The 25588-nt window shown below is 43.9% G+C and overlaps 2 protein-coding genes across 2 annotated transcripts; both read right to left on the bottom strand.

The window, feature by feature from the left end:
* Positions 1-851: 851 nt before the first annotated feature.
* rnd3a (Rho family GTPase 3a) lies at positions 852-18091 on the bottom strand. Its single transcript, XM_080422350.1, has 5 exons — positions 17851-18091; positions 17288-17375; positions 10216-10325; positions 7469-7603; positions 852-4064 (listed from the first exon to the last, which is right to left on the bottom strand). Exons 1-5 carry the CDS (start codon positions 18007-18009, stop codon positions 3810-3812), a joined length of 747 nt encoding a protein of 248 aa, XP_080278476.1. The 5' UTR covers positions 18010-18091; the 3' UTR covers positions 852-3809.
* Positions 18092-22618: 4527 nt separating this feature from the next.
* On the bottom strand, positions 22619-25051 carry LOC308080522 (kelch domain-containing protein 3-like; the record flags this gene model as incomplete). Its single annotated transcript, XM_080422418.1, has 2 exons — positions 22619-23355; positions 23668-25051. The coding sequence occupies 2 exons, from the start codon at positions 25049-25051 to the stop codon at positions 22619-22621; spliced, it is 2121 nt and encodes a 706-aa protein (XP_080278544.1).
* Between the last annotated feature and the right edge of the window lie 537 nt (positions 25052-25588).

Below are 25588 nucleotides of genomic sequence, written 5' to 3'. Positions count from 1 at the left end.
CCCAAGGATGTAATTTCTCCTAACTGAAGTTCATCTGTCACCTTTGACATATTATTCACCTGGCACACCTGACAGCCTAATGCATTCACATTACCATCACAAATACATTAGGCTTTCTGCTCTCATGCGTATATGGCCAAGTCATTGTGTGATAAATAGATTTTAGCGAGAAAACCGTTTTTCCATTCTCTGACCCTCGGGAGTCTGTCACTGACTCTATGACATTATCTGTTTCCTAAATCTACTGTGTCTATCTATAAATTGAACCACATTGTTAGGAACATTCATTTCCTTTATTTATCCGACTTTGGAGCAAATTATGCAGTATCATTTCATATACATTGCACACTTCTAGAGCTGTGTGTTAGAACCACAGATATCTGCTGCTGGACACTGTGCAGGTCCACTGGAGCAGCTGTACGGTTAATCATATAGTATACTATACTTATTACTTAATCTAAAGAAAGTAGCCGAATTACAAGATCGGAACATTTTTTAAATCTTTTGTCTATTATGACATGCTCAAAATAGCAAAAGTGGTTGAGTGCCTTGCAGGGGTTAAGTGTTTTTGTCAAGGTCACCTTGACCATTGTCTGGAGAGAGGGTACAGCATTACTTATCCACACCCCCCTCCCGTATTATTTTACATTCCTGTGATTTGAACCTTTGGAACCTATTGAATCTAGGTGGTTACAGAAAATACCTTTATAGCAATAGGATGATTGGAATTTGCATACAGGAAAGTAAATCCACAGTGCTATAAAAGCACCATATCATTACTTTTACCAGCACAGCTTTCAGCCCACCAATAAACACAAAATAGACCTCTACTTAATCAAGTTTGCATTTATTCAAAAGGGAGAATATACAAGTCAATAAATATCGTGGCAACATCATTGGGGAAAGACATTTAAAAGTGGCATCAACATTCAAAAACAAGACAAATAAAAAAGGTAATGTACACAAGGACAACACAACACATCCCAAAATGCAGATCCCACATCAGGGATAAAATACAATATACTAATAATCTTGTGTATTTGAAAGTGTTCGAACACGTGTTGGAGAGTCAAGCCTTTTAGCCAAGCATGTTTGGCCTCATAACAAAGTGCATCAATAGCTTTTATTAATCATTTACCCTCTTACAGAACTGTCGTTGTCAGATCAGAACCCCTTAATCTTACACGCCCATGTCAGTTTCATGAAACCATTTAATCGGCAGGGAAAGTGTTGAATTGCAAGGTTTTCACCCCAACACCAAGAGATGCATTTAAGAATACCCTCCAATGATAGAAGATGATATCCGAAACATAAGCCAAGATAAATGATTTTACAGAATACATTTAGAGAGCTTATCTTTGTTTTCAAGCTGTTTGTTGACCTGAGTCCCACTTCTCATGATTCAATGTTTAACCACTTAAACCCTATATACTTTGTTGACCGGGGTCCCCCAGGGGTCTACTAGGCCCTCTCCTTTCCCCTCTACACCAAATCTCTTCGCAGAAAATAGCAGATCTACAAGCTTGCAACGCATAGATAATAGATCTGCTATTTTTGCTGAAGGTTCACCCCAAAATAGGGATGCCATCCTTCAAGTGTAAGTCCATACTGTTGCATAGCAGAAATGGGTGATCAACGTACGAGAGCTCACCTGGCTTACTCAATTAGTGAACTATTTGGTATCTAGGGTTAGTCAACTGAAATATGTTTTACATCATGTACGAATTTTTGTTATGTTTTTCTGAGTATATTTCAAAAAGCCTGGAAAGTTGTACGGATATGTCATGGTGCAAATTCACCCATTAGTCATAAAAATCCACTTGTCAAACATTTCTTCTTAGATGGTGACTTAAGCCCAGTGCATTATACCCCAGAGAAAACTAAATTTGTTCGGTTCGGCTGGTCCAAAACTACAATATTCAGAGGTTCGGGTGGGCAGGATCAGAACTAAATGTGGGTGTTCTGTGCCTCCGACTACCTGTTGCGACTACCTGAAATTGTTTGGCTACTGTGATTTGTCAGACGTTGGTCAGACGTTCTGCATTCATTCAGCCCAGCTTCAAGTTCATTCTGTCAGCAGTGAAGCCAGTGAAAAGCAGAGGTAGTTGGGAAGAGACCCGAGTCAACTTCCCGGAGGCACAGACACCTCTGAAATCTCTCTTTAGTGACCATTCATAAACACAACCTAACGTTAGAAAGGGCAAAACCTCCATACCTCCGTCACAAATTCCCAGAGCGTGTCACGGTCTCAAAATCCAGGTGTTAATTTAACCATCGGCTCCAGCAGTGCTGCTGGCTGTAGTGTACACACTACAGTGGTGGGGGTGCCTGGGCGGGGTCTGGCTTCCAGAACACAGTTGTGTTCTGAGGCAGTAAGACATGAAATTTGTCTGTCAGACATTTATTTCGGATCGGGGAGCCATCCCGAACCAAACTGACTTCGGTTGTTGTTCTGGTGTAGTGTGCAGCTACCTTTAGTACCTATGGTTCAGCAGTACATTATAATAGAAAGGACTCCATTCATATCAGCATGTACAAAATCTGCTGTATAACAATGAAACAGTGGAATGTCATTAAACAGCCAGAGACACTGAGCTCAGATGAATGGACATACAATGGGTGACTGGCTGGCAAAGAATTATAATTCTATAGCTTCTGTACTACCCTGATCAATAGAGCTATTCAGCTCCCAACACAACAGCATGCCTTTTATTTGGTTGAAACCCGTCCAGATAATACAAAACAATAATGGAGATACACTGACTGATGCTTTTGTATTACATTGACAAGAAATATGGGAGACAGGGGCAATAACATGACATGAACGTTAAAATTTTGGCAAAATTTGGCGTGTAATTGGTAGACTATTTTACAGTTACAGGAGGTGGCGTGAGAATGAACGAGTTCAAAACTTTGCTGAACTTTGGAGCCTTTTAATCCAGTGCAAACGAGGCCCATTCATGTGTCCCAGGTGGTCTGACTTGCAAACTCGCTTGTCAGCTGACCAATGTAACCAGCTTTGGCTCTAGTCCAAAACATGTTGTCATAACCTTATTTTTACAAGAGAAACCCTACTAGCGACCCCCCCCACCCATTTCCTATTCCTGTGGAAAGGACATGACTGCTTCCTGTCTTCATCCGCCTCAGAGGAAACGTGTCACTTCCCGGAGCGCAGCGTGTCGACGGATAGCTTCCTCGTCTGGTGGGGGAGGTTTGTGGAGACACTGGGAAGGTACTGTGTAAAATACAATAAAAACTCTTTTCCGCTACATTAGGTAACCCAGAACCTTCCGGAAACCTGAAACTTTCCAGAACCTGTGACGTTCTGTGATGTTTTTTTGTTTATGCTTCCATTATACCATAACCACCCCGTTAATGGGGAGGTACATCCTTAACAAACAAAAAAGAAAACTCATAAAAAAGCGATACAAGCTATACGTGACTCATTGTGAGCTTGTAGATCTGCTATTTTCACTATTAAAAAAAAGAAGTTTGAAGTTCTGGGTTCCCAGAAGTGTATGGAAACAAATCCAGAACTTGGGAAAACGTTACACAGCATGGTTCACTTAGTTGTTGTAGTCGAAAAGAGACTAAAGAGTTCCCATTTTCATTGGCACAGTGTTTTCCACCAGCACGTACTGTATTGTACGTACAGTACATGGGATGGAGCGTATAAAAAAAAAAAAAAAAACAGCATTTTAGGTAGAAGGAAGGGGCATTCACCTGCCAGCTACCATCCTGTTGCGCTGCGCTCTGTTTTCCTTGGTAATACCCCCCCCTCCTCCCACTTCAAGTCAGAGTCCGCCCAATCACATGACCGAGCAGCTTTTGGCTTTGTCCTTACGGAGGTCAGAGGTCACGGCTGCCAGGTCGGGCCTCGTGGGCATGTGAGAGATCCGCTTGGTGGCGGAGCGGGCGGCCTTGTTGCTGCGCTTGACGTTCTTGCTGCTCTTGTTGACGCAGGCCAACGTGGCCACGTGGAAAATGTCCCTGACACTGTTCTCCGACTGCTGGGCGGAGCACTCGATATAGGGCGCCGAAATCTGCTTAGCCATGCTGGAGCCCTGGGGGAGGAAGAGAGAAAGAGAGGGGGGGGGGGGTCCACTTTAGTCACCATCGAACGGTAAATGCCAAGCGTTTCGGGCAAGTGAGGGATTGAATTGTGTCACCATGATGTAGGTATTTCCCTTCTTTAAGGGATAAATCAAGGGTGACGTAAACTAGAACACAATGTCAGCTCATTCATGAGTGAAGCTGTAATGACTGTATTGGCATTGCAAAATTATAAATCCTCCATTAACCCATTTAAACCTGAAGCCGATTTTAAAAACGCCCTCTAAATCCTAACCAAAGTTTTCAGAAAAAACTCTATTTCTTATTCAAAGAATTTATAGACTAGGCAGGATTTCAGAAAATGTGCTTATTTAAAGTGCTGAAGGCAAATCGTGTTAATTTATGACACACATGTTTTTTAGGGGTATTAAGGTGTGCTGAATCCAAATCTGCTGTGTGTCAAGCTCAAAAATGGCCGCTAAGCCCTCAAAATTGACCATTTAAAGATGGCGGCCGCCACTATGCTGTAATATATTACAAAGCATCTTTTTGACTAAACAAGGTAGAAACTTGATATATATATTTTTTAATAGGTTTTCAGATTTTTTTCAGGTTTTTCATTAGATATTTTGATTTGAAATCAAGTGTGAGGAAACTGCTTAAAACTCATATATTGTGAAAATTGTCATTTATTGGTGAATATTGTTCCAACCAACTTTATCCGCTCCAAAGAGAAACGACTGTCCACAATACAATTGTGTGTACACACACACACACACACACACACACACACACACACACACACACACACACACACACACACACACACACACATAAATACCAGAATAGCGTCTGCAGTGAGTAGATGGACATTGTCATATAATCTGAGGACAGACATAGTTTCTCAGACATCAGCTTTGCTAGGAATGACATCAGGCAATGAAGATGATGAGTACACACACAATGAGTGCACAAAAACTAGACCAGGAGACCTGGATGTGCCAGACCCCTAGTGGTTAAATACTAAAGGTGACGTCGAGGTGACGTCATGCGACATCTGAATGGCTGGGTAGGAAAAGAGGGACAGACCGACCGACAAAGCCTCATGTAGGCCGACCCCCTGGGTCTGGCAAAAAGAATGGAGAAAGACGACTCTGATGAAGGCAGGATAGTTGTGTCATTGAAACAGCATGGTGTGTTTCAAGATGGTGGAGACACATTGAAAAACATGATCAACAAGGATGTAGTCACATCTGAGATTCAGGAATCTCTGCTTAATGCAGAAGAACTTGGACAAGTCGAGAAACGTCTATATGAGCCTCCAGATAGTGACCAGCACCTGGCTCTGAAATCACCTATTCGAAAGAATAAGGCCAAGACATTTGCCTCTTTATATGAAGTTGAGCAACTTTCCAAGGGCAAGCAAAACACTATCAAAGTGGATAGGAACATTCTACAAAGGCTCATTACAGCTTACAGAGCAGGGCGCCAGGTAAACCTTGAAAACATCCTTACACATGAACTCATGACCATCCCACTATCTTTGGCGACAACTTATGGTAGTCTACATTCCACAAACAAATCTGTGCTAGTAAACATACTGACAGAACAAGTCCAAACCCCTGCAAAAGTTACACTTGATGATTCCAGCTGCCTGCTCATTGATGGCCATGCACTCGTGATGGCACTAGGAATGCAACCTGGCATTAGAACATTTGGTGAATATGCCAACATGTTTGCTGGAGCTGTTCTTAAAATGGGAGAAAACTGCCAGAGGATTGATGTAGTCTTTGACAGGTATCAAGAGCTAACGATCAAAGCAGGCACAAGGATTAAACGCAAGCAGCGCCACCGACCAATACGTCGTAAAATAGAGAACGAGTCCGTTCCTCTTCCACCAGACTGGTCTAGCTTCATGGCACTTGAGGAAAATAAAGCAGACCTTGCTCTATTGCTTTCAAACCATCTGATTAAACACAGCCCAAATAATCTAACCATCATTGTATCAGGGGGGTTTGCCGAAGTGACCACTGTCAAGTCATCGGATCCAGATCTTGAAGTCTCTCTTCCAGTACATGAAATTCGCACGTTGCTTTCTGCTGATCAAGTTGACACACTACTTGCCTTCCATGCTGTCACTGGCTGTGACAGCGTGTCTCAGTTCAGTGGCCACAGTAAGAAAACAGCCCTGCAGGTGTTCCAGCAACATCACACAGATCTCATTGGGCTTGGAAAAGGCCCTCTCACAGTAGACATAGCGAGGTCAACAGAGAAATTAATCTGTAAGATATACGGTGTGCCTGAAGTTGATACATGCAATGAAGCAAGAGTCAAGTTGTTTTGTATAGGTCGTGCACAAGAGACTCTGCCACCAACCTCAGATGCAGCAAAGTTTCACATCATGCGTTCCCACTATCAAGCTCTTGTCTGGAACCAAGCTCACTTGCCACATCCTGATCTTCCTCCAGTGACCGAAATGGGATGGATGCACCTGAATGGTCAGTTGGTGCCACGGCTGCTTTCTCTGCCACCTATGCCAAAAGCATGCAGGGAGATCACGTCATGCAGTTGCACAAAGGGATGTCTCAGCCAACGCTGTGGCTGCAGGAAAGTACGTATGGAGTGCATTGAAGCGTGTAATTGCAAGAAACTTGGCAACACCTGCCAGAACACTGAGGATGACTGGGACTAAGTCCATGTGTCTGCTGCCTGCAAATACAAGTCAGAAACACAAATTAAGGCAATTGTACATCTTAAAGCAATTATTCATTAACAACCCAAAAAAAAGGAAAAGAAAAAAACATTCTTCATTACCAAAGAGGCCAATTTTCACAATATAAATTATATAAAAGTGGTTCCTTCACAATTGATCTTATATCAGAATATTTCATTGTATTCCCCATATATGTAAACATAAAAAAGCACATTTCAGTCTATTTTCTACCTTGTTTAATCAAACATATAGTGTTTTATTATGTTTCAGCATAGTGGTGGCCGCCATCTTTAAATGGTCCATTTTGAGGGCTTAGCGGCCATTTTTGAGCTTGACACACAGCAGATTTGGATTCAGCACACCTTAGTACCCCTAAAAAACATGTGTGTCATAAATTAACACAATTTGCCTTCGGGTTTAAGATTTTTGGAAAACTGACCTAGTCTAAACAAATCCTGGTTGTTGCTATATACATAGCACAACATCTAAAATGACACAGATGCTTTCCCGGTTTTGAAGGTATAGCAACGTATAGGTTTTCCCGGTCTTAATGGGTTAAAAAACATTTGTGACTATTCAGCTGACTTCAGAGTCAGACTAAACAAGAATACTTCGGTCCATAATTCGGTCAAAGACATACAATATTGAGTTATTAATCGCTGAAACTGAAACAAATAGCCTGCTAATTGTAGAGCAGTGTACCTGATCGTAGGAGACAGGTGACTGCCTGTGATTGGACAGCTCCACCAGTGTACTCAGGTCAGTTCGCAGATCCGACTTACAGCCCACCAGCAGCATCTTGGTGTTGGGGCAAAACTCCTGGATCTCTCCTTTCCACTGAGGAGAACACAAGCTGTCAGTTCAATCACTGAAACATACAGTATTCATGCTAAGAATTGATGTGCTTACAATGAGCTTGGTGCCTTGCTCGACTGCACTTTAACGTAGCTACACACACCACAGAAGTGCACAATTTATGAAAATATTATAACCAACACCCCTGCAGCTACAGAGGAAACACTGCAGACACATAACCTGGGAAATGTACCAAAGCCCAAGGCTGAGAACTTATTTTCCTCTACCTCTGCAGATCCCAAATGAACCCAACCGGGCTGAGTCCCAAAGCCATCTTAAAGGGATATTTCACTTTCAAACATGGGGTCATTTTAACGTCTTAAACGGCATTTGTGAGCACCCCAGACAGTTTTTTACGTTGCCTGGCATGCCCCCTTCCTATACAAACCCACTGTAACTCCATTTTAACCATGCTAGATTAATTGAAAACACCCGTCCTTGGTTCTGGTGACTGATATTGTCCTTCTAATATGTGAGGGGCCGTGTTTTTTCAATTACTTTTTTCATTTATTTTATTAAATGTTTCTTTTTTATTTTATTCATTTCCCCCCAAAAAAAATATAAATGAAAAAAGTAATTTTTCAGCCCCCCGATAAAAATTTAAAAAGCCAGAGTAGACATTAAAATTACCCCAAACATATATAAATCGTTTACAAACAATTGGGCACTAGAGATGAGCACTGGGTGTTTGTCATTCTCCTCCCTGCCTGTGAGCTCCCCACCCGGGCGCAGCTGCTGGCTATGATTCGCTCGGTGCAGCAGAGCTCTCACTGGACCACAACTTGCTTATTTATGAGGGTGTCACTCATACCTTGCAGGGGTTGACACTAATGGCTGCCTGATTGCCCGAGGCATAAGTAAAAAAAAAAATTGGGAGTTTGTGGAGTTTACTTTCTGCATGCCTGAACTGGCAAGTGGTTTATTTTTTATGTTTTGTGTTTTGTTTGTTTGTTTGTCTATTTCTTGTTCGTTCAAATTTGTGTTTGTGTGTGAGTAGGTGGGTAATTATTATTATATATTCACAATTGATTAATTAATTAATTAACAAATATTAACAACAACAGCAAAAGCTTTAAGGTTAATAAACCTACAAAGTGAGTGACTTTAAAGCAGAAAACAAGGTGTTGCGCTAGAGGCAAGGCCATGGGGTCAATAGGGTCAGTCAGTAGGGTCATCAGTAGGGCCTGCAATCTGCCCCATTAGATTTTGAGATATCTTGTGTGCAAGTGGAAATGTTGGCCTAAGGGTGGCACTAGAGGAAAGGCCATGGGGTCACTAAAATCAGTAGGGGTCGAATTCCATTTCGATACAGCCAGTAGATTTCGAGATATACTGTTGGGGACCAAAGAGTTGGATTGATGGACGGACAGACACCTCTAGCAGGGCTAAAAAGGTTCTATATGTAACCAGTTCATATAGTTGTTCATAAAGAATCCAGTTATTTTATTGAACCAACTGGCTCAATATTGAAACCTTAGGACCTTTCTAGCTAAGAGTGTAGTAGTGAGAGCATGTAGTGTAACCTAACGCTCACGGGATCCGCTTGCAAGCATGCATGGTGATGACCCCAGTGCCAGCATAAAGAAGGGCATCGGGGGTAGTAATCAGGACGAGTCAAGAAGCAACCGATACGAGATCCTCCATCGCCACAAGCAGCACTTTGTGAGGCAGAGATCTTTATCCGCCCCCTCGCCCGCCCTTTAAGTACCAAGGTTAAAGTAGCCACTTCCTGCTCCCTCTCACATGGACCGTCGCGCTTTGAACCCTGGAAAGCAAGCCGCACGTAATCCCCATGGCTTCCTCCCGGAAAACAATAGGTGTTCTGTGATCAATGGCATTTCACTGGAGAAAATCCTCTGAGGCTAATGTGGCCGTGGGCAGGCTGGCTGGTCAGTTGGGGATAGAGTTCACATTTTGATAAAAACCCACTACTAAACCTTGCATGCTTGTTAGCACACACACGAAAGCCTAGACCATTTAAGTCTGATTGTCTAGACATTCCCACGACTGAAATCAGTCCAATAATTGAAGCGATTGTTTGGGGGGGAAATTATCTCCATAGGCCTTTCTGACCAAGACTTGCATGATTGATCCTTCCTGTTCTGTTGCAGTCGTTGTTTTCTTTTTAATCTTTCTTTGAACTGGAAAAGTTCACTTGTCATTTCTGCAGTAACACTCCGGCTTTGCATTACACACAGACGCATCATGCAACACATGCACACCTGAGAGTCATACTGTACAACCACAGGTTATTGGCTACTGCTGCGGTACCTCTGTGGCAACTGTGCCCTAAGGGCACCAATGCAAAAGAAAAGGGGAGAGGGAGACTGCATTACACTCAAGTCATTATACTCTGACTTTTCCACGTGGGCCTAGGGCCTTGGTGGCTTTTTGGTCACCAGCGAGCATGCGCATGCTCACACTGTATATCACAAGATACTGACCACCTAAGCACACCTCACAGCTATAAAGTCTCTGGAGTGGACTTTAACTGGGACTTTTAACCCCTCTGGAGCAGATAAAAGGATGGTGCTGCTTTGAATTTAAATGACATTTGAATGAGACAGAGAGACAGACAGACAGCAACAACAAACCTTTTTCACGACACTGTCGAGGGTTTCCGGCCGGCTGATGTCGAAACAGATGAGGACGGCGTCGGAGTCCGGGTAGGAGAGAGGTCTCACATTGTCGTAGTACGGAGACCCTGAAGGAACAAAAGACAATCGTTTAAACCAGTGGAGAGACATAAAGAGAGACTTGCGTCTCAAATTGTTTAAAATCTGTGATGTGAAAACTGGCTGACAAGTGCAGTTACATAGTATGACAACAGCACTTCCACTTCCCATGAAAGTCAGACCAAATGAAATTATTTAGATTTAGCTAAACCGTGTGAGCTGTAATAACATTAAGCCATTGAAGGATATATTCCACACCACACAGACCTTTGAAGTTGTTACGTAAGGAAGGTTTACCACAGTGCAGACAGTGTTAAGGAGACACAGGTGGAAGGCTGTGTCAGGTTTAAATTTGAGGCGAGCAGCCAACAATTAGCATGAAAAAGTAAAATAATCAGACTCTGAGAGGTCTAGAGCATCAAATTCAAGACAAATCAAGGTTTAATTGATCGTGAAAACCGATGGGCTTCTCTTGATATTCAGTTTTCAATACTTTGTTGTGAAAGATGATGTTTATACAAAAGAATTAGCTTTGGTACAAATACAACCCACTCAATCATCACAGGATTAACTGACAAAGTACATGGATGGAGAGGACTCACACTTACACCCCCTCAACCCCCACCCTGAGTATGATGACAGAGCGAAATTGCTGCTGTGTGAATATGATCAATACAGCAGCACTGTTACAAGGCACTGCAGAAATTTAATTGAAGTCGACTAAAAACCGGACAATACAAGCTTCCACTGAAGATGTGGGACTATAGCTCATGACTCAGACTACGTAGATCCACACAGTCAGCGGAAGAAAATTTGCAGACTACTACGAGAATCCTTGTTTGATCTGAACCCAGAACAGAGGTGGAAAATCTTCCATGGAAAATGGAGCTAGGATGTGGCTTCCACCACGGATTGAGACCATGTGTGAGGGACACCTCTCTCTCTCTCTCTCTCTGTGAGCTCTCGAACAAGGGAGTGTGGCGGAGTGTCAAGGTGAGTCAAGGCCATGTGGCCACACTCGCCAGGTGCCGGGGGATTGAACGCTCTGACCCCACGGAACCCACTGCCAGGAATCTTGGGAATTTCGCTTTTTTTGTAACTGGAGGAATCTATGGGAAGTCCTGTTCACACCAGATTCTAGAGAAATGTCAGGAAGCTCAAGCTACTATCATGCACATGCACAAATACAGTACACTCCCAATGCACGCACACAGATCTAGTGTTCCTAATCCAAACAGCCATGGGGGGGGGGGTTTAATTGGCCATACAGACAACAACAATCCATGACACTAGAAAACAAGTCTCTCTTAATGACCTTTGACATTATAACCTCATCAATTCAATTATACATTTTCCTCTGCTGATCCCTGAAGACAACTAACACTATAATGTCAACATAGCTAACATTATGTCGGGCTATCAGATGAAAAGTGGGTGTTGATATGTGTGGTTCAGTGGGATTCGAAAAATCCATGGTTTGGTGGGAGTGTCCTGACATTTCCTGACATCCTGACATTTTCTATTGACTTTGCGTAAGTAGCTTTGCTGGTGATAGAAAAGCACGTGACACATGACACTGACCAAACCAGAGGCCTTGATTGAAATGTTTTATTTTGCTAACAGGGATTAAAAGCTATCGGTGACATAGCAAGGGAAGTACAGGGCAGAGATGAGATTAGCCACAAGAATTTAAGTCCTATTTTCACTGGCTGTCTCTCAGCATCACTCACAAAACCGCATCCCAAAGTTTTAAGGTTTTCATAGCCTCCAACTCCTGGAAAAAATAACATAAAAAAACATATGAGCTTTTGAGGGCGTTAGCTAGAAAGGAATTTTATGCATGTTTGCAGAATCCTTTGACAATTTTAACAAGTTCCTGCATTTTTGCACTGCATATGGGGGCCTGCTGTTTGTAGCACGTGCGTAAGGTTTTCATGCATGTAGCATGAACCCTGCCTTGAAGTCTTGGCTGTGTCTCATTCTCGTGACCACATTCTCCGAGTCACATTGATTGACATGATGTTCACTTTACAGTTGCAATTCATGCATCTTTTCAAAGTGCACAAAATAAACAGGAACAGGAACTCGTGCAAATTAATACAGTCAGAAAATAAGTAAAGTCAGAGGACCTTAAATAGGCCTTTCTCGTCTAGACGCAGTAACTGCATTAGGGCTGAGGTGAGGGCATGCCACTGTGTCAACGCGGCTTTGAGGTCATTTTCCTGCGGACCGGACAGATGAGAGGAAATCCTAGGATGTGCACACAAGCTATGCACACACACGAGCATGCATGCACTCGAGCATGCACTCGCTTGAGTACACACACACACACACACACACACACACACACACACACACACACACACACACACACACACACACACACACACACACACACACACACACACACACACACACACACACACACACACACACACACACAGCTGCTGACTGTCACCTAATTAGCTCCTGTGATTGTTCCCCCCACAGGGGTTCTAAATCTGGAAGGAAGGAAGACACCCACCCTGTTCCTTCTCTCTCTTTCTCACACACATTCCCACACGGTACCGAGGTAGTCCCAGCTGCATTTGACAGGCTAGTAGGGCTGAGCGATATACTACTTCAAATCGATATCACGATTATTTCAAACTTTGCCTCGATTACGATTAATTAATTATTTGTTTGTTTTAATAGTGAAAATAGCACATGGTTACATGGTTAATCAGACTAATCGATTTAGTCTATTATAAACAATGTTTGTTTTTGTGTTGATTCATTAAGATATAAGGAAAAAAAGGAAAAAGATCTGCTTCTCGTTTATTCCATTAACCTACATGAGAAAGATTCAACATTTCGGTTTTGATATACTTTTAGGGATTGCCCTGCCTGTACTCATTACGCCCACACACACCAGCAATAACACTGCCACTGGATTCACTGGTTCTCACTGGTGCAACAGAAATTCCTGAATGTAAATTCAATTCTGAGAGGGTTAAAAATGGACTCTCAGAGTTAAATTGACACTCAGGACGTTACAGTGAATTCCAGCGTGATTTGATTTCCTCTGGAGGCCTAACGAGGTATTTTAAGTGGAAATGCGTACTTCTCCTTTGGAGTGCTATGGACCTATGTCTGCCATGTGTACAATAGAGGTCTTTGTGGAGGGGAAGTAGCAACCTTTAGTTGGAGGAATGTTAGACATGCGGCTCCAATCGCTCAGCACAGATATGTGATCCCTAGCAACAATGACTGCTGATGGCAGAATGGTGCCCCCCCCCACCCCCACTGTGTGTGTGCGTGCATGTGTATGTGTGTGTGTGTGTGTGTGTGTGTGTGTGTGTGTGTGTGTGTGTGTGTGTGTGTGTGTGTGTGTGTGTGTGTGTGTGTGTGTGTGTGTGGGGGTGTGTGTGTGCGTGTGTGTGTGTGTGTGTGTGTGTGTGTGTGTGTGTGTGTGTGTGTGTGTGTGTGTGTGTGTGTGTGTGTGTGTGTGTGTGTGTGTGTGTGTGTGTGTGTGTGTATAGTCAGGTAGTATACCTACATGTGATGTGACATACATTACATATGTTTATGTGTCTGTCCTCAGAGAGACGTTCTCTTTCTGTGTGTCTATGTCAACTCACACACACACACACACACACAGTCAAAGGGAAAGACAGACAGAAATGGACAAACAGAATCTAGCACTTCCTTGAGACAGCACAGAGCTGCTTCAAAGGCAAAGTCACAGCCCCTCAGGCCAGGAAGCAATATCAGCTTATATAATAAAATAATATCAAGAGAGAGAGAGAGAGAGACAGAGACAGAGAGAGAGACGGAGAGAGCAAGAGGACAAATGGCAGGCAATATAACTGCCAGACATTTACCTTAATGAACTGAATTACCCCAGAATTGACCACCCTCCCTTTCTGAACACACACACACACACACACACACACACACACACACACACACACACACACACACACACACACACACACACACACACACACACACACACACACACACACGTCATTAGGACACTCAAATGACCAGAGAACAAAAGACATGGCCACCACAGTCTGTGTGTGTGAGTGTGTGTGTGTGTGTGTGTGTGTGTGTGTGTGTGTGTGTGTGTGTGTGTGTGTGTGTGTGTGTGTGTGTGTGTGTAGGTGTTTGCATGTCGTTATCTCTGTGTCTGTTTTTGTATGTGTGGTCCCTGTCTATTGCCCCCGCGGCCCACCCACCCAATCTCCAGACCACCACCACCACCACCACCCCCAATGAAAAGACTCTACCCTAACCTACTCCACCCCTCCCTCCATCTCATTACACCTCAGGAGGGACAGGACCAGGCGGATCGATTGGCAGTAGCATGTCTGATAAGGTACCAGTTCAAAGAGGAGGTGGGGGGGAGACCAGTCAAGACAAAAGCTATCAATCAGCCAACCTGGGAGGGGAGGGGAGACTGGGGGATGAGGATCTGGGACTGGGTGAGGTCAGTGGGTCTGTCTGTCTGTATCTCAGACTCACTGATCTAGAGAGGCACCACATTCCCCTGTTGTTTTATGTTCACGGAGGGAGAGAGACCCCCTCCCAGTACTGCATGCATGATCCATGCAACATTCTGCATTTCTGCATCAATATTCCAGAGATGCAGGTCTGTGCTCAGTGTGCTGGGTATACGAGGGTGTTCCCTGCATGTGGAGGAGATGGAAAACATGCAGTGTTTTTTGTCATTTTATGTTGCTATTACATATATATAACCAAATCGGGTGCACTAGGCGCTGGGGCAAATAAAGTCTTCAATTCAACTGAAATGTGATCCATGTATTGTGACTACCTTGCATAAATTAGGCATCATTTTGTCGCTCACTCGCTCTTGGGAGTTAAGCTTCTTCTACTGTTGTGCAATGTAGTTTAAAGCTAAATGCTAAAAAAGGAAAAAATATCTAGACTATTCTACACTATTCACAACATTACAATGGGGTGTATGTGTGCAAAGACATAACAGAGCAGTTCAGTTTGTAGGGGTCATGGAAAATCAATGTGTCACTGCTGATGGCCTTTTCAATGAGGTGCACAGTGGATGAGCCTGTTAATTGCAGTGGTAAGTGTCTTCCTGTACCAATCTCTCTTTGTGTTTGATAGCGTGAAAAGTAGCCAAGTCTGCATGCCAAGTAGTGAGATGTGTGTGAGAACATCTTTTCAAACATCACTCACGATAACGGGAATGGAATCTGGAGCCCAAAGACTCACAACAGCTGGCTGTCAGCCTGTCCCCGCCCATCACACACGACATACGCCTAACTCACGCCTGACTGCTGTGCTATTCAATGTCTGGGCATTGATGGATGGGCCAGTGGGTGAGCTCTCACACTCACTCACACACACACACACACACACACACACACGGGACGGGGACGGCAGCTGGTTTGGGTGTTGAACATAAAGCCCTCTGTTCCACAAACAATCTATGCACTAAGCAGTTTAAGAGCCTGTACACGTGCTGGTCACAGAAACTATTTCAAAACCTCAAGGAGCAGCAATGCACAGCATGACCTCCAAGTGTCTTCACATGTTTCCGTTCCACTTTCAAGGCTGATCTTCTCTGCTTCTCTGAATGTGAGCTCTATTCCGTCCATCTGTCTGTCTGTCTGTCTGTCTGTCTGTCTGTCCATCCGTCCTCTTATCTGTTTATCCAACTATCAATTAAGTAGCATTGTGAAACACTGCTTTCAGAATATTCCTTTTTTTACTTAATTCTCACAAATGAATTCTACCTAATTTCCTATAAAGCTTTCGATTATGAGTAAAACTCTAACCAGCTACTGTGTGACTGCATCCTTACCAGAGCTGTCTCACCTGGAGACTACAAATATTTTACCTAAATCGACTATTGGTGGAAACGAATTGCAGAATCATTCAGTTAGAATCATTAGTGTCAGTCAGCCAGCGTTAATCAATTAAGATATGGTGGGACATAAAATACACTTTAACTCAATATTAGTGGTAATCTAGTTCCACGCAAATCCAATCTGCGGCAGAAAGCTGTGCATGTTCAGAGGGGGGTCACTGGGGGATTGGGGCAAGCGTCCAATACGTCTGGAGGACATGCCAGCGCTCATTTAGACTGATCAAAAAAAGCCTTAATCGATAGCTGCAGACCGTTTCAATACTGTGCGACCAGAAAGCTCAAGCTCACAAGCCATACTGTTTCACAGCATACAGATAGATACATACAGCGGAACACAGAGGGGATAGAAAATGTTGAATGGCCCCCATGGTTCTCAAAGTGGGGTCCCCAGCTAAATTTGTTAATAGGCCTTGATAGCCTCAAAATCAGTTCAACCACAACCCTATACTGTAGGTTTTATCGGGGTCTCTAGCACAAAAATATTTTCGGATGGGGGGTCCGTGGCCAAATACATAATTATTTGAGAGTCCTTGACATGAGAAGGTTTGAGAACCACTGATTTAGACGGATTAAAAAGCCTTAATCGATATCCCCGGACCGTTTCAGCACTGTGTGCAACCAGAAAACTCATGCAAGTTCTCGTTTTGAGATATAGGATACACCAGTGGTTCTCAAAGTGGGGTCCGGGGACCCCCAGGGGTCCTTGTGGGGGTTCCAGGGGGTCCCCAGCATATGGTTGAAACACCATCACAATCATTTTAACCACTTTATCCATTTATACGTTGGCAACTCAAAAATAGCAGATATACAAGCTCACAGTTCGTGCCACGCTGTGAGCTTGTACATCTGCTATTTTTGAGAATTTTGGAACAATATCGAAAATGTTGAATAATTTGGATAATTCTTTAACACAAATCTTCTCTTCTGGGGGTCCCTGGCAAAACCTTTTCAGATGGGGGTCCGCGGCCAAATACATATCAATCTGGGGGTCCCTGACACGAAAAAGTCTGAGAAGCCTTGGGCTACACAAGTTAACACAACATAGAGGAGGCTACAGCGGAACACAGCAGTGATAAAAGATGATGTTAGACTGGTTACCTGAGGTGTCCCACAGACTGAGCTCAATCCTCTGCGTGTCTATCTCGAAGCTGGCCGTGTAGTTCTCAAACACCGTGGGGACGTAAGTCTGTCACAAAACAGTTAGAGAGATTCATTAGATCATCATCATTCATGTGTCCGTTAATAATAGGCCTACTTAACGAAATAGTTGAACACAAGTTTTCAGTGAACGAGTAATAGACTACAGTTAAGTATCCTGTGTAAAACTGTAATCTTATTATGGTAGAAAACAATCAAACCCTTAACGATGAGCGGTTATTACAACATAATAATAATAACAATAATAATAATAATTTGATTGATTGTATTGACAATATTCATATGCATACACACCTGCCAAAAGGATAAAACACAGTAAAGCTACAGAGTAAATTAATAATAATGATGATAATAATAATAATAAATAAATAATGATAATATTAATAATAATATTAATATTATTATTATAACAATATTAATAATAATGATTATGATGACGTAGTCATTGTTTTGGGCGTTGAATAAATGTATTACAGAGACAGTTCAGCACACACTTAACTCACCTCTGGAAAGCAGTCCTTTGCGAACACGTGAAGCAGCGCAGTCTTTCCACACTGACTGTCCCCGACCACCACTATCTTACACTTGATGCTCTGCTGCTGCATAGTGGGCTCCATGCCGGGCTTCACAGACAGCTTCTGGCAAGAGCGTCTTTCCTTCATTGATATGACTTCACTATGTCACTAATATGTTCCACAGAGGAAGAAGTAAACACGCAGCTATGTCTTCTCCTCCACGCAGTAGTAGTAATAAGTCCTTCTCCCGAGTGTTGGATGTGTGCGCTACTCCTCAGTGGTACTGGGCAGAGTTGCCAGGTTACGGGAAAGAAACAAGCAACCGGGTCTATGAAAACAAGCCCAAAAAGAAGCGACTAAAACACACGAGCACTTCGCGACGCGTTGTGAACTTATATCAGCTATTTTCAAAAATATGTATTGAAGAAAATGTGTGTGTGGGGGGGGGGGGGATGTTTTTACATTTTAGCAACACAAATCTTGCATGGGGCTGGGGGTATAAAATATTTTCAGATAGGGGGGTCTGCAGACAAATACATATTCATTTGGGGGTCCTTGACATGACTAATGTTTGAAAACCACTGGTTTAAACAACATTAGGAAACAAGCCCAAATAAGCAACTACACTTTAGAAACAAGCCCGCAACTATCAATATTTAAGCAACTTCACTGAAAAACAAGCCCAAAGTGGCTTATAATAAGCGGACATGGCAACACGGGTTGAGAGTGAGCCGGCACATTGCAATGGCATTCATAATAGCCAATGGTTGTCGCTTTGCTCTTATCTGGTCCCTCCCCCTACTCCCCTCATGGTCGAGTTTACATCAGTGATGCCCAACCTGTGGGCCGGGGACCCCTGGTGGACCGTGAGGATATTGCAAGTGGACCCCCACATAATTTGCAAAACACTATGATTTTATGGACATTATATCATTAATATATATTTTTTATTATTATGCCATTCCTTTCACATTTCCCTATACATTTTTATTTTATTTTTTTATTATATTTTAATTTTTTAAACAGTGACAGCTTATAGGCTGCATCAACATTTTCAGAGATAGGTGTGTGTTAGACTGTTTGTCTCTGCCAGGCCGAAGGCGCGGCTGAGACTATGTTTTGCACCCTGTCCGTCCGTCCGTGTGTGTGGGTCCGTCGGCGTCCATCTGTGGACAGCTAATCTCCGGCACCGTTGGCCCGATCAACGGGAAACTAGGGGGGTACTGCAGCTCTGAAGGTGCACACACGCTCGCACAGGCACGGACATGCACGTGTGTACCCGCGTGCATCTACCTCGGGTATCGATCACAAACAGCCATTCACAGTTTTCGCCCCATGCTTACAAAAGCTGCCGACGCTGAGTGTCACAGCGTGAATTAACAAGAATGACCGACATGGCTGGATGCATACTATATCAATGGTCCATTGTGTCACCTGCTAAGTGGCATATACTGTAGGACGTGTCAGATGTTCTGTCTGAAGCAGTCAAAAGAGTTGGAATAAGTGGCTGATGGATTCATGAGCTAATTAAATTACAAAGGTGACGTCTGTCAGGTAAATGCATATGACAACACTGAAGTGGCCCCATTACGCAAGTAAAGAGAATAAATTTGATATGCAGTTTATTCTGGGTTAATAAAAAGGCCTACATATTAAAGAGGTTATTTCAATGCATGCAAACGCATGCACGTGGGCGTGACGTAACGCTTCACTAGCTAAAAAATCCACAGTACACCCCTGTGTAAAACTGTGCACACACAATCCATGGATGCCAGAGCACAACCTCTGCCCCAGATGTTTTACATGGGCTTGTTATAGCGGCACCAGGAGGCTGATTTTTGCAAAACAATGAGAGATAAAGTACATTTTGATAAAGTACGTTTTGCCTTGCACTCCGAACCTGTGTTAGAACAAATGAACATGATTTTTTTGCAGTGGAATGCTGTGAAATGACATGTAAGACACGTCATGCTGCCTTTTTGTGACTAAATTATAATTTATAATAATAATAATAGTATAATAATTAACTAATTATCTCCACCAGACTGAAGGGTCCAGAATTAACCTCAGTGAGGCCACAGACTTTACGATCAGAGTGGGTGACAATGTTATCACAAGGGAAGAAGAGATTACCTATCTGGGTTGACTCTCCAATGTCGTTTTGACTATGCATGCACCCCATGGTACTCTAGCACCTCAAATACACTCTTTTATGGTGCTCTTATGGCGGTTTTGAAGGAGGGTAGGGAGTCGCATTTCATCCTCATGTTTGTGTCACTGGGGGGAATGAGATCAGTGGAGCTCTCTCTGGTGTTGTGCACGTGGGCGTTACTCACTCTTTTGAAGTAGGCACTGGTCCATATCTAAAAAATATCTATAAACCAGGCCCATTGCAAGTTGCTGTACTCTGTCCTCTACTCTGAGCCATCCCACCCTAGCATAAAGAGCAGGGGTTAGGTGAGTCCTCCTAGGTGTGAGGAGGTCTAGTAGTAGTCTGACTAGTTTGTTTTCAGAGGTTTGTAGTTTTGATTTTAGTGCCATTGAGGTGCTAAAGTACCATGAGGTGCATGCATAGTCAAAATGACATTGGATGAGTGCTCCAGCTATATGTCTTCAGTGCATTCCTACTGACCAACGAGATCCTACCCAAAAATCGTATTCTTTGGTTGACTTTCTTGATTGAGTTAGACCTTTATTGATCCCCTGGGGGAATTCAGTTGCCAGAGGCAACTAGAAAAGGTGCTCCTCGGAGCACTGCCAGACCCCTAGTGGTTGAAATCTGAATGGCCGGACTTCGCATGACGTGTGTGCAGAGGAAAAGAGGGACAGACCGACCGACCGACAAAGCCTCCTGTAGGCCGACCCCCTGGGTCTGGCAACAATAAGTACTGTAGGTGCAGTAGGGTAACAAGATCACAAAAACTATCAATAATGAAGGTCACACGGCCTTGCGGAGATATGCGTTCGGTGGAGACAACGTAGATGACTGAAGTCATAGACAGGCCTCCAACTACAGATAACAGGTACTGCACTAGTTTAGTGAATTCATGTCACACACTCATACAAGCAATGAAATGTTCAGCCTGATCTCCAGAGAACTAGTATACATTGCACGGATCCAGTGCACTTCATTCCGTGGATAGTCGCCTAGAAACCCAGAAATTGCGTGCATATGTACGGCGAGTCCCACGGTGGGCGTAACCAGTCGCAACCCGGAAAAACCCGGAAGCAGAGCAGTCCCCACAACAAAATGTACGATTCTGTGCCTATCGGTACATAACTCAAACGGCGCTGAGTAGGCACAAGGGAATGTCGCAACGTTCGGGACGGCAACTCGCTCGCTTTAGCTCGCTCGGTGGCCCCTTACGTGGCGACAATTCCCTTGAGACTGCGCGCCTCCGAAATGGTTTTGTCACAAAGGGAGAGATGTACATATGCACGGAATTTCTGGGTTTCTAGGCGACTATCCACGGAATGAAGTGCACTGGATCCGTGCAATGTATACTAGTTCTCTGGAGATCGGGTTGAAATGTTAGTGTGGCATGTTCCACACGTATTTGTCATGTAAACCCTGACACAGAGGGATAGCTGCAGCGGAAACCCCATCTCCAATTTCCCCTTTGATTGGTTTTGTGTTAATGTATGCAACCAAATCTTAAGGCGGTTACACACCGGCGAATATGCGAATATACGCAAAATTCGGACTCGTTCCGAATAATTAAAAGACGCTTTTTTCGCTCCGCGAAACTGGTGTGGAAGCTTGCATTGACTTTAGAAGGTTTTAAAAAAAAACGTATTATTCGCATGAAAAAAATCGCCCCGGTGTGTAAGGACCTTTAATGTTGTCTACTTTCTTGGAGTGGGAGAGTTATGGTCATAACAATATGTCTCTGAGGGTTCTGTGTCCTGACCCAAACATCAAACAACCCAAAACATCTTTTTAGTTGTTTTGGGCAGCAGTCACAGCTATTTCCTGTGTCATGTACAAACTGTGATGACAGGAAGGGCTCATGAAAAAGCGAGAGCTCATGAATTTGATTGGACACAGAAAGTAACTGGCAATTCTCATGTCATATTGCTTTCTTTATTATTGCCTCAAATATGACAGAGCAGCAGCAAAAAAAAAGTTGTGTGTAGTTTCTTGGTAGTTTCTGTTCTCCTGTATGACGCTGCTTAGTTCCTGGCAGGTATCACTGCTTTCTTTAAAGCATAATGTACCTATAATTACATGCAAATCGACAGTGGGTGCTAGGCTAAAGAAACTAATATTTAAGGAGGTAGAGCCCCCGCACACGTCTTCAAGGTAAAAGATCACTTTTTGAGTTGATCACTGCTTTCTTTCCCATCTGAACAAAAGTGAGCCTTTTTAAGGGCGGAAAACTCCTCGTCTTTCAATTTTTTCTGTACTTGTTCTCTGTTGTTGAAGTTGTTATCTTTTTTCTGTGGGATTGCTATTCTTTTATTGCCAAACCCAGGGGGTTGGCCTACAGGAGGCTTTGTCGGTCGGTCGGTCTGTCCCTCTTTTCCTCTGCACACACGTCATGCGAAGTCCGGCCATTCAGATTTCAACCACTAGGGGTCTGGCAGTGCTCCGAGGAGCACCTTTTCTAGTTTTTTAAGTGGGCTGTTATTTTTGTTGCCAGACCCAGGGGGTCGGCCTACAGGAGGCTTTGTCGGTCGGTCGGTCGGTCGGTCAGTCAGTCAGTCAGTCAGTCCCTCTTTTCCTCTGCACACACGTCATGCGAAGTCCGGCCATTCAGATTTCAACCACTAGGGGTCTGGCAGTACCAGGTCTCCTGGTTCCCTTTTTTCTGTTGCTGTTGGTAGTCATGGCTGTTAGTTCCCACTTGATGTCATTTGGAAGTCTTGACTGCTCCAGACCATACTGAATAACCGCTAGCTTACATAATATTTTCAGACTAGGAGTTAAATCTAAGATGTACAGGTAATCAGAAATCACAACGCCATCTTCATCTTCATCTTCAAGATCTTCATCATCCACTCTGCATCCTCCAAAAAGGATCACACGATTTCCCACCATGCAACAGCACATACTAAACGTTGGACATGGGCCTTTCCCCTTGGGCTCAACCTCCTTCCAAGAAAAGCTCTCTGGATTGAATTTCCACAGATCATTGAAGGTCCAGTTGTAATTGTCACCACCAAATATGTACAGCTCTCCATTGTAGGCAAAGGCTGAATGACGGCAGCGTCCTTCTGGAGGAAGCTGGGCAGAAGGCGTGCTCAGCCAGCAGTTGGTCTGTGTATCAAACACTCTGATGTTGTGGTAGTGGTCCTCGTCCTCATCCTCGTCCTCAACCTCATCCCCTTGGCCCCCAAATACAAACATCTTTGTCCCAATGATGGTGGCAGAGTGATTGAATGAAGCAGGTGCCGGAGTGCCACTGGTGATAACCAAAGACCAGACCATTGTGAGGGTGTCCAACTTATAGATGTCATTGGAGCTGTATGTAGCTGTCAGGCCATTCCATCCTCCAAAGATATACATGACCTTCCCCAAGACACAGGCTGAGTGGTTGCGTCTCGCTTCTGGAACGGTCCCAGAAACCTTGGGTTTGACCCATCTGTGGATGTTGATATCAAATGCATAAAGCATGTTGCAGCACACCTTTATGTCAGTAACACCACCCCAGATGTAGATTATATGCTCTATCAGCACAGCTGTGTGGTTCCAGCACCTGGAGGGAACCTCAAGGGGACTTTCCCCTCTTCCAGTTGTCACAAGAGGCAACTTCACCCAGCGCAAAGATACTGTGTTGAAGACATGCACATCAATCTTCTGACCTATTTCATAGGCCCCCCCATTAGAAAGCCCTCCAAAGGAGTACACCGTGTGTCCCACTCTCACAACAGCGTGAAAGGCTCTCTTTGGGGCTCCTTCCAGATGCTGTGTCCAGCGCACCATTCCAGATTGAGATTGAGATTTGTTGGTAGTCATGGCTCTCAATTCCCACTTTATGTCATGTGGGAGTCCCGACTGCTCCAGACTGTATTGAATAACTGCCAGCTTGCATAACGTTTTAAGACTAGGACTGAAGTCTAGGATGTACAGGTCATCAGACACCTCTTTATATTCATATTCATCTTCATCAGATGAAGATTCTTCATCTGATGAAGATGAACATTCTTCATCCGATGAAGATGAACGCTCTTCATCTGATAAAGACGAACATTCTTCTGATGAATATGAACAAGCCTCATCAGATGAAGAGTCTTCATCTTCATCAGATGAAGATTCTTCATCTTCAAGATCTTCAAAATCCACTCTGTGTCCTCCAAAGACGAGGATACGATCTCCCACCATGCAACAGCCCATACTAAACATTGGACAAGGGCCTTTCCCCTTGGGCTCAACCTCTTTCCAGGAAAAGGTCTCTAGATTGAATTTCCAAAGATCATTGAAGTACCAGTTGTAGCTGTCGCCACCAAATATGTACAGTTCTCCATTGTAGGCAAAGGCTGAATGACGGCAGCGTCCTTCTGGAAGAAGCTGTGCAGAAGGCGTGCTCAGCCAGCAGTTTGTCTGTGTGTCAAACACTCTGAGGATGTTGTAGCAGTTCTCGTCCTCATCCTCAAGCTCCTCCCCTTGGCCCCCAAATATGAACATCTTTGTCCCGATGATGGTGGCGGAGTGAAATGAAGAAGCATGTGCCCGGGTGCCGCAGGTGCTAATTAAAAGCCAGACCATCGTAGTAGTGGTGTCCAACTTGTAGATGTCAATGGAGCTGTATGTAGCTGTCATTCCATTCCATCCTCCAAAGATATACATGACCTTCCCCAGGACACAGGCTGAGTGGTTGCGTCTCGCCTCTGGAACAGTCCCAGAAACCTTGGGCTTGAACCATCTGTGGGTGTTGACATCGAATGCGTAAAGCACATTGCAGCACTCCCTTATGTCATGACCGCCCCAGATGTAGATTATATCTGCTATAAGCACAGCTGTGTGGCCCCAGCGCCTGGAGGGAACCTCAGAAGGACTTTCCCCTCTCCCGGGGGTCACTGGGGGCAACTTCATCCACTTCAAAGACACTGTGTTGAAGACGTGCACACCAATCTGAACCCTGCTCTCCCAGTGCCCTCCAAAGGAGTACACCTTGTGGCCGACTGCTACAGCAGCATGATAGGCTCTCTTTGGTCCCCCTTCCAGATGCACCGTCCAGCGCACCATTTGAGATTCACCTTTAGATTTATTCAAAAACACCATTGCATAAGAGTATGAATTGAGATAATATCAAAATAAAAAACAACAATAATAACAGGTATCAGTAGGGTTAGGCACCAGAACTAGCATGTGCCTAAATGGATGTATCTAGAATGTCACTAAAATAATGAGTTCTGGTGTGTGTGCTACCATTTTGGTACAGTAGCAGAAACGTCACACAAAGCTTGGCCAATCCATGAAGCCGATGGGTTGGGTTGGGAAATCAGGGAAGCTGATATGACATTTAGAAAGCTTAGAGGAGAATGTTGTGAAGCTTGCCTTTCCCTATACAGTACGCAAGCACGCACGCACGCACTCACGCACGCCACGCGCACGCGCACGCGCACACGCACACACGCACACACACACACATTGATGCAAGTACTATAAAGAAAACATCACATGGCTGCGCGCCTGCCGAGCACACCCTCCGAGTTGGTAAGCTGTGGTGGAAAAAAACGTTAATCAAGTTAAGCAAAACAAGCGCTCCCTTGCAAAACTACA

This window comes from Gymnoscopelus braueri, assembly GCF_963280865.1.
Source record: "Gymnoscopelus braueri genome assembly, chromosome: 24".
NCBI lineage: Eukaryota > Metazoa > Chordata > Actinopteri > Myctophiformes > Myctophidae > Gymnoscopelus > Gymnoscopelus braueri.
Note: the sequence above shows the minus strand (reverse complement) of the source record. Positions and strands in the feature narration are given on the sequence as shown.

What these genes read in the sequence shown, in the direction of transcription:
- rnd3a (XM_080422350.1), bottom strand. Translation starts at nt 18,009, where the DNA reads ATGAAGGAAAGACGCTCTTGCCAGAAGCTGTCTGTGAAGCCCGGCATG. An exon ending in CAGTCTGTGGGACACCTCAG is followed by an intron (nt 10,326 to 17,287) that starts GTAACCAGTCTA and finishes TTGTTCCTTCAG; the next exon opens with GGTCTCCGTACTACGACAAT. An exon ending in TCGACAGTGTCGTGAAAAAG is followed by an intron (nt 7,604 to 10,215) that starts GTTTGTTGTTGC and finishes TGTTCTCCTCAG; the next exon opens with TGGAAAGGAGAGATCCAGGA.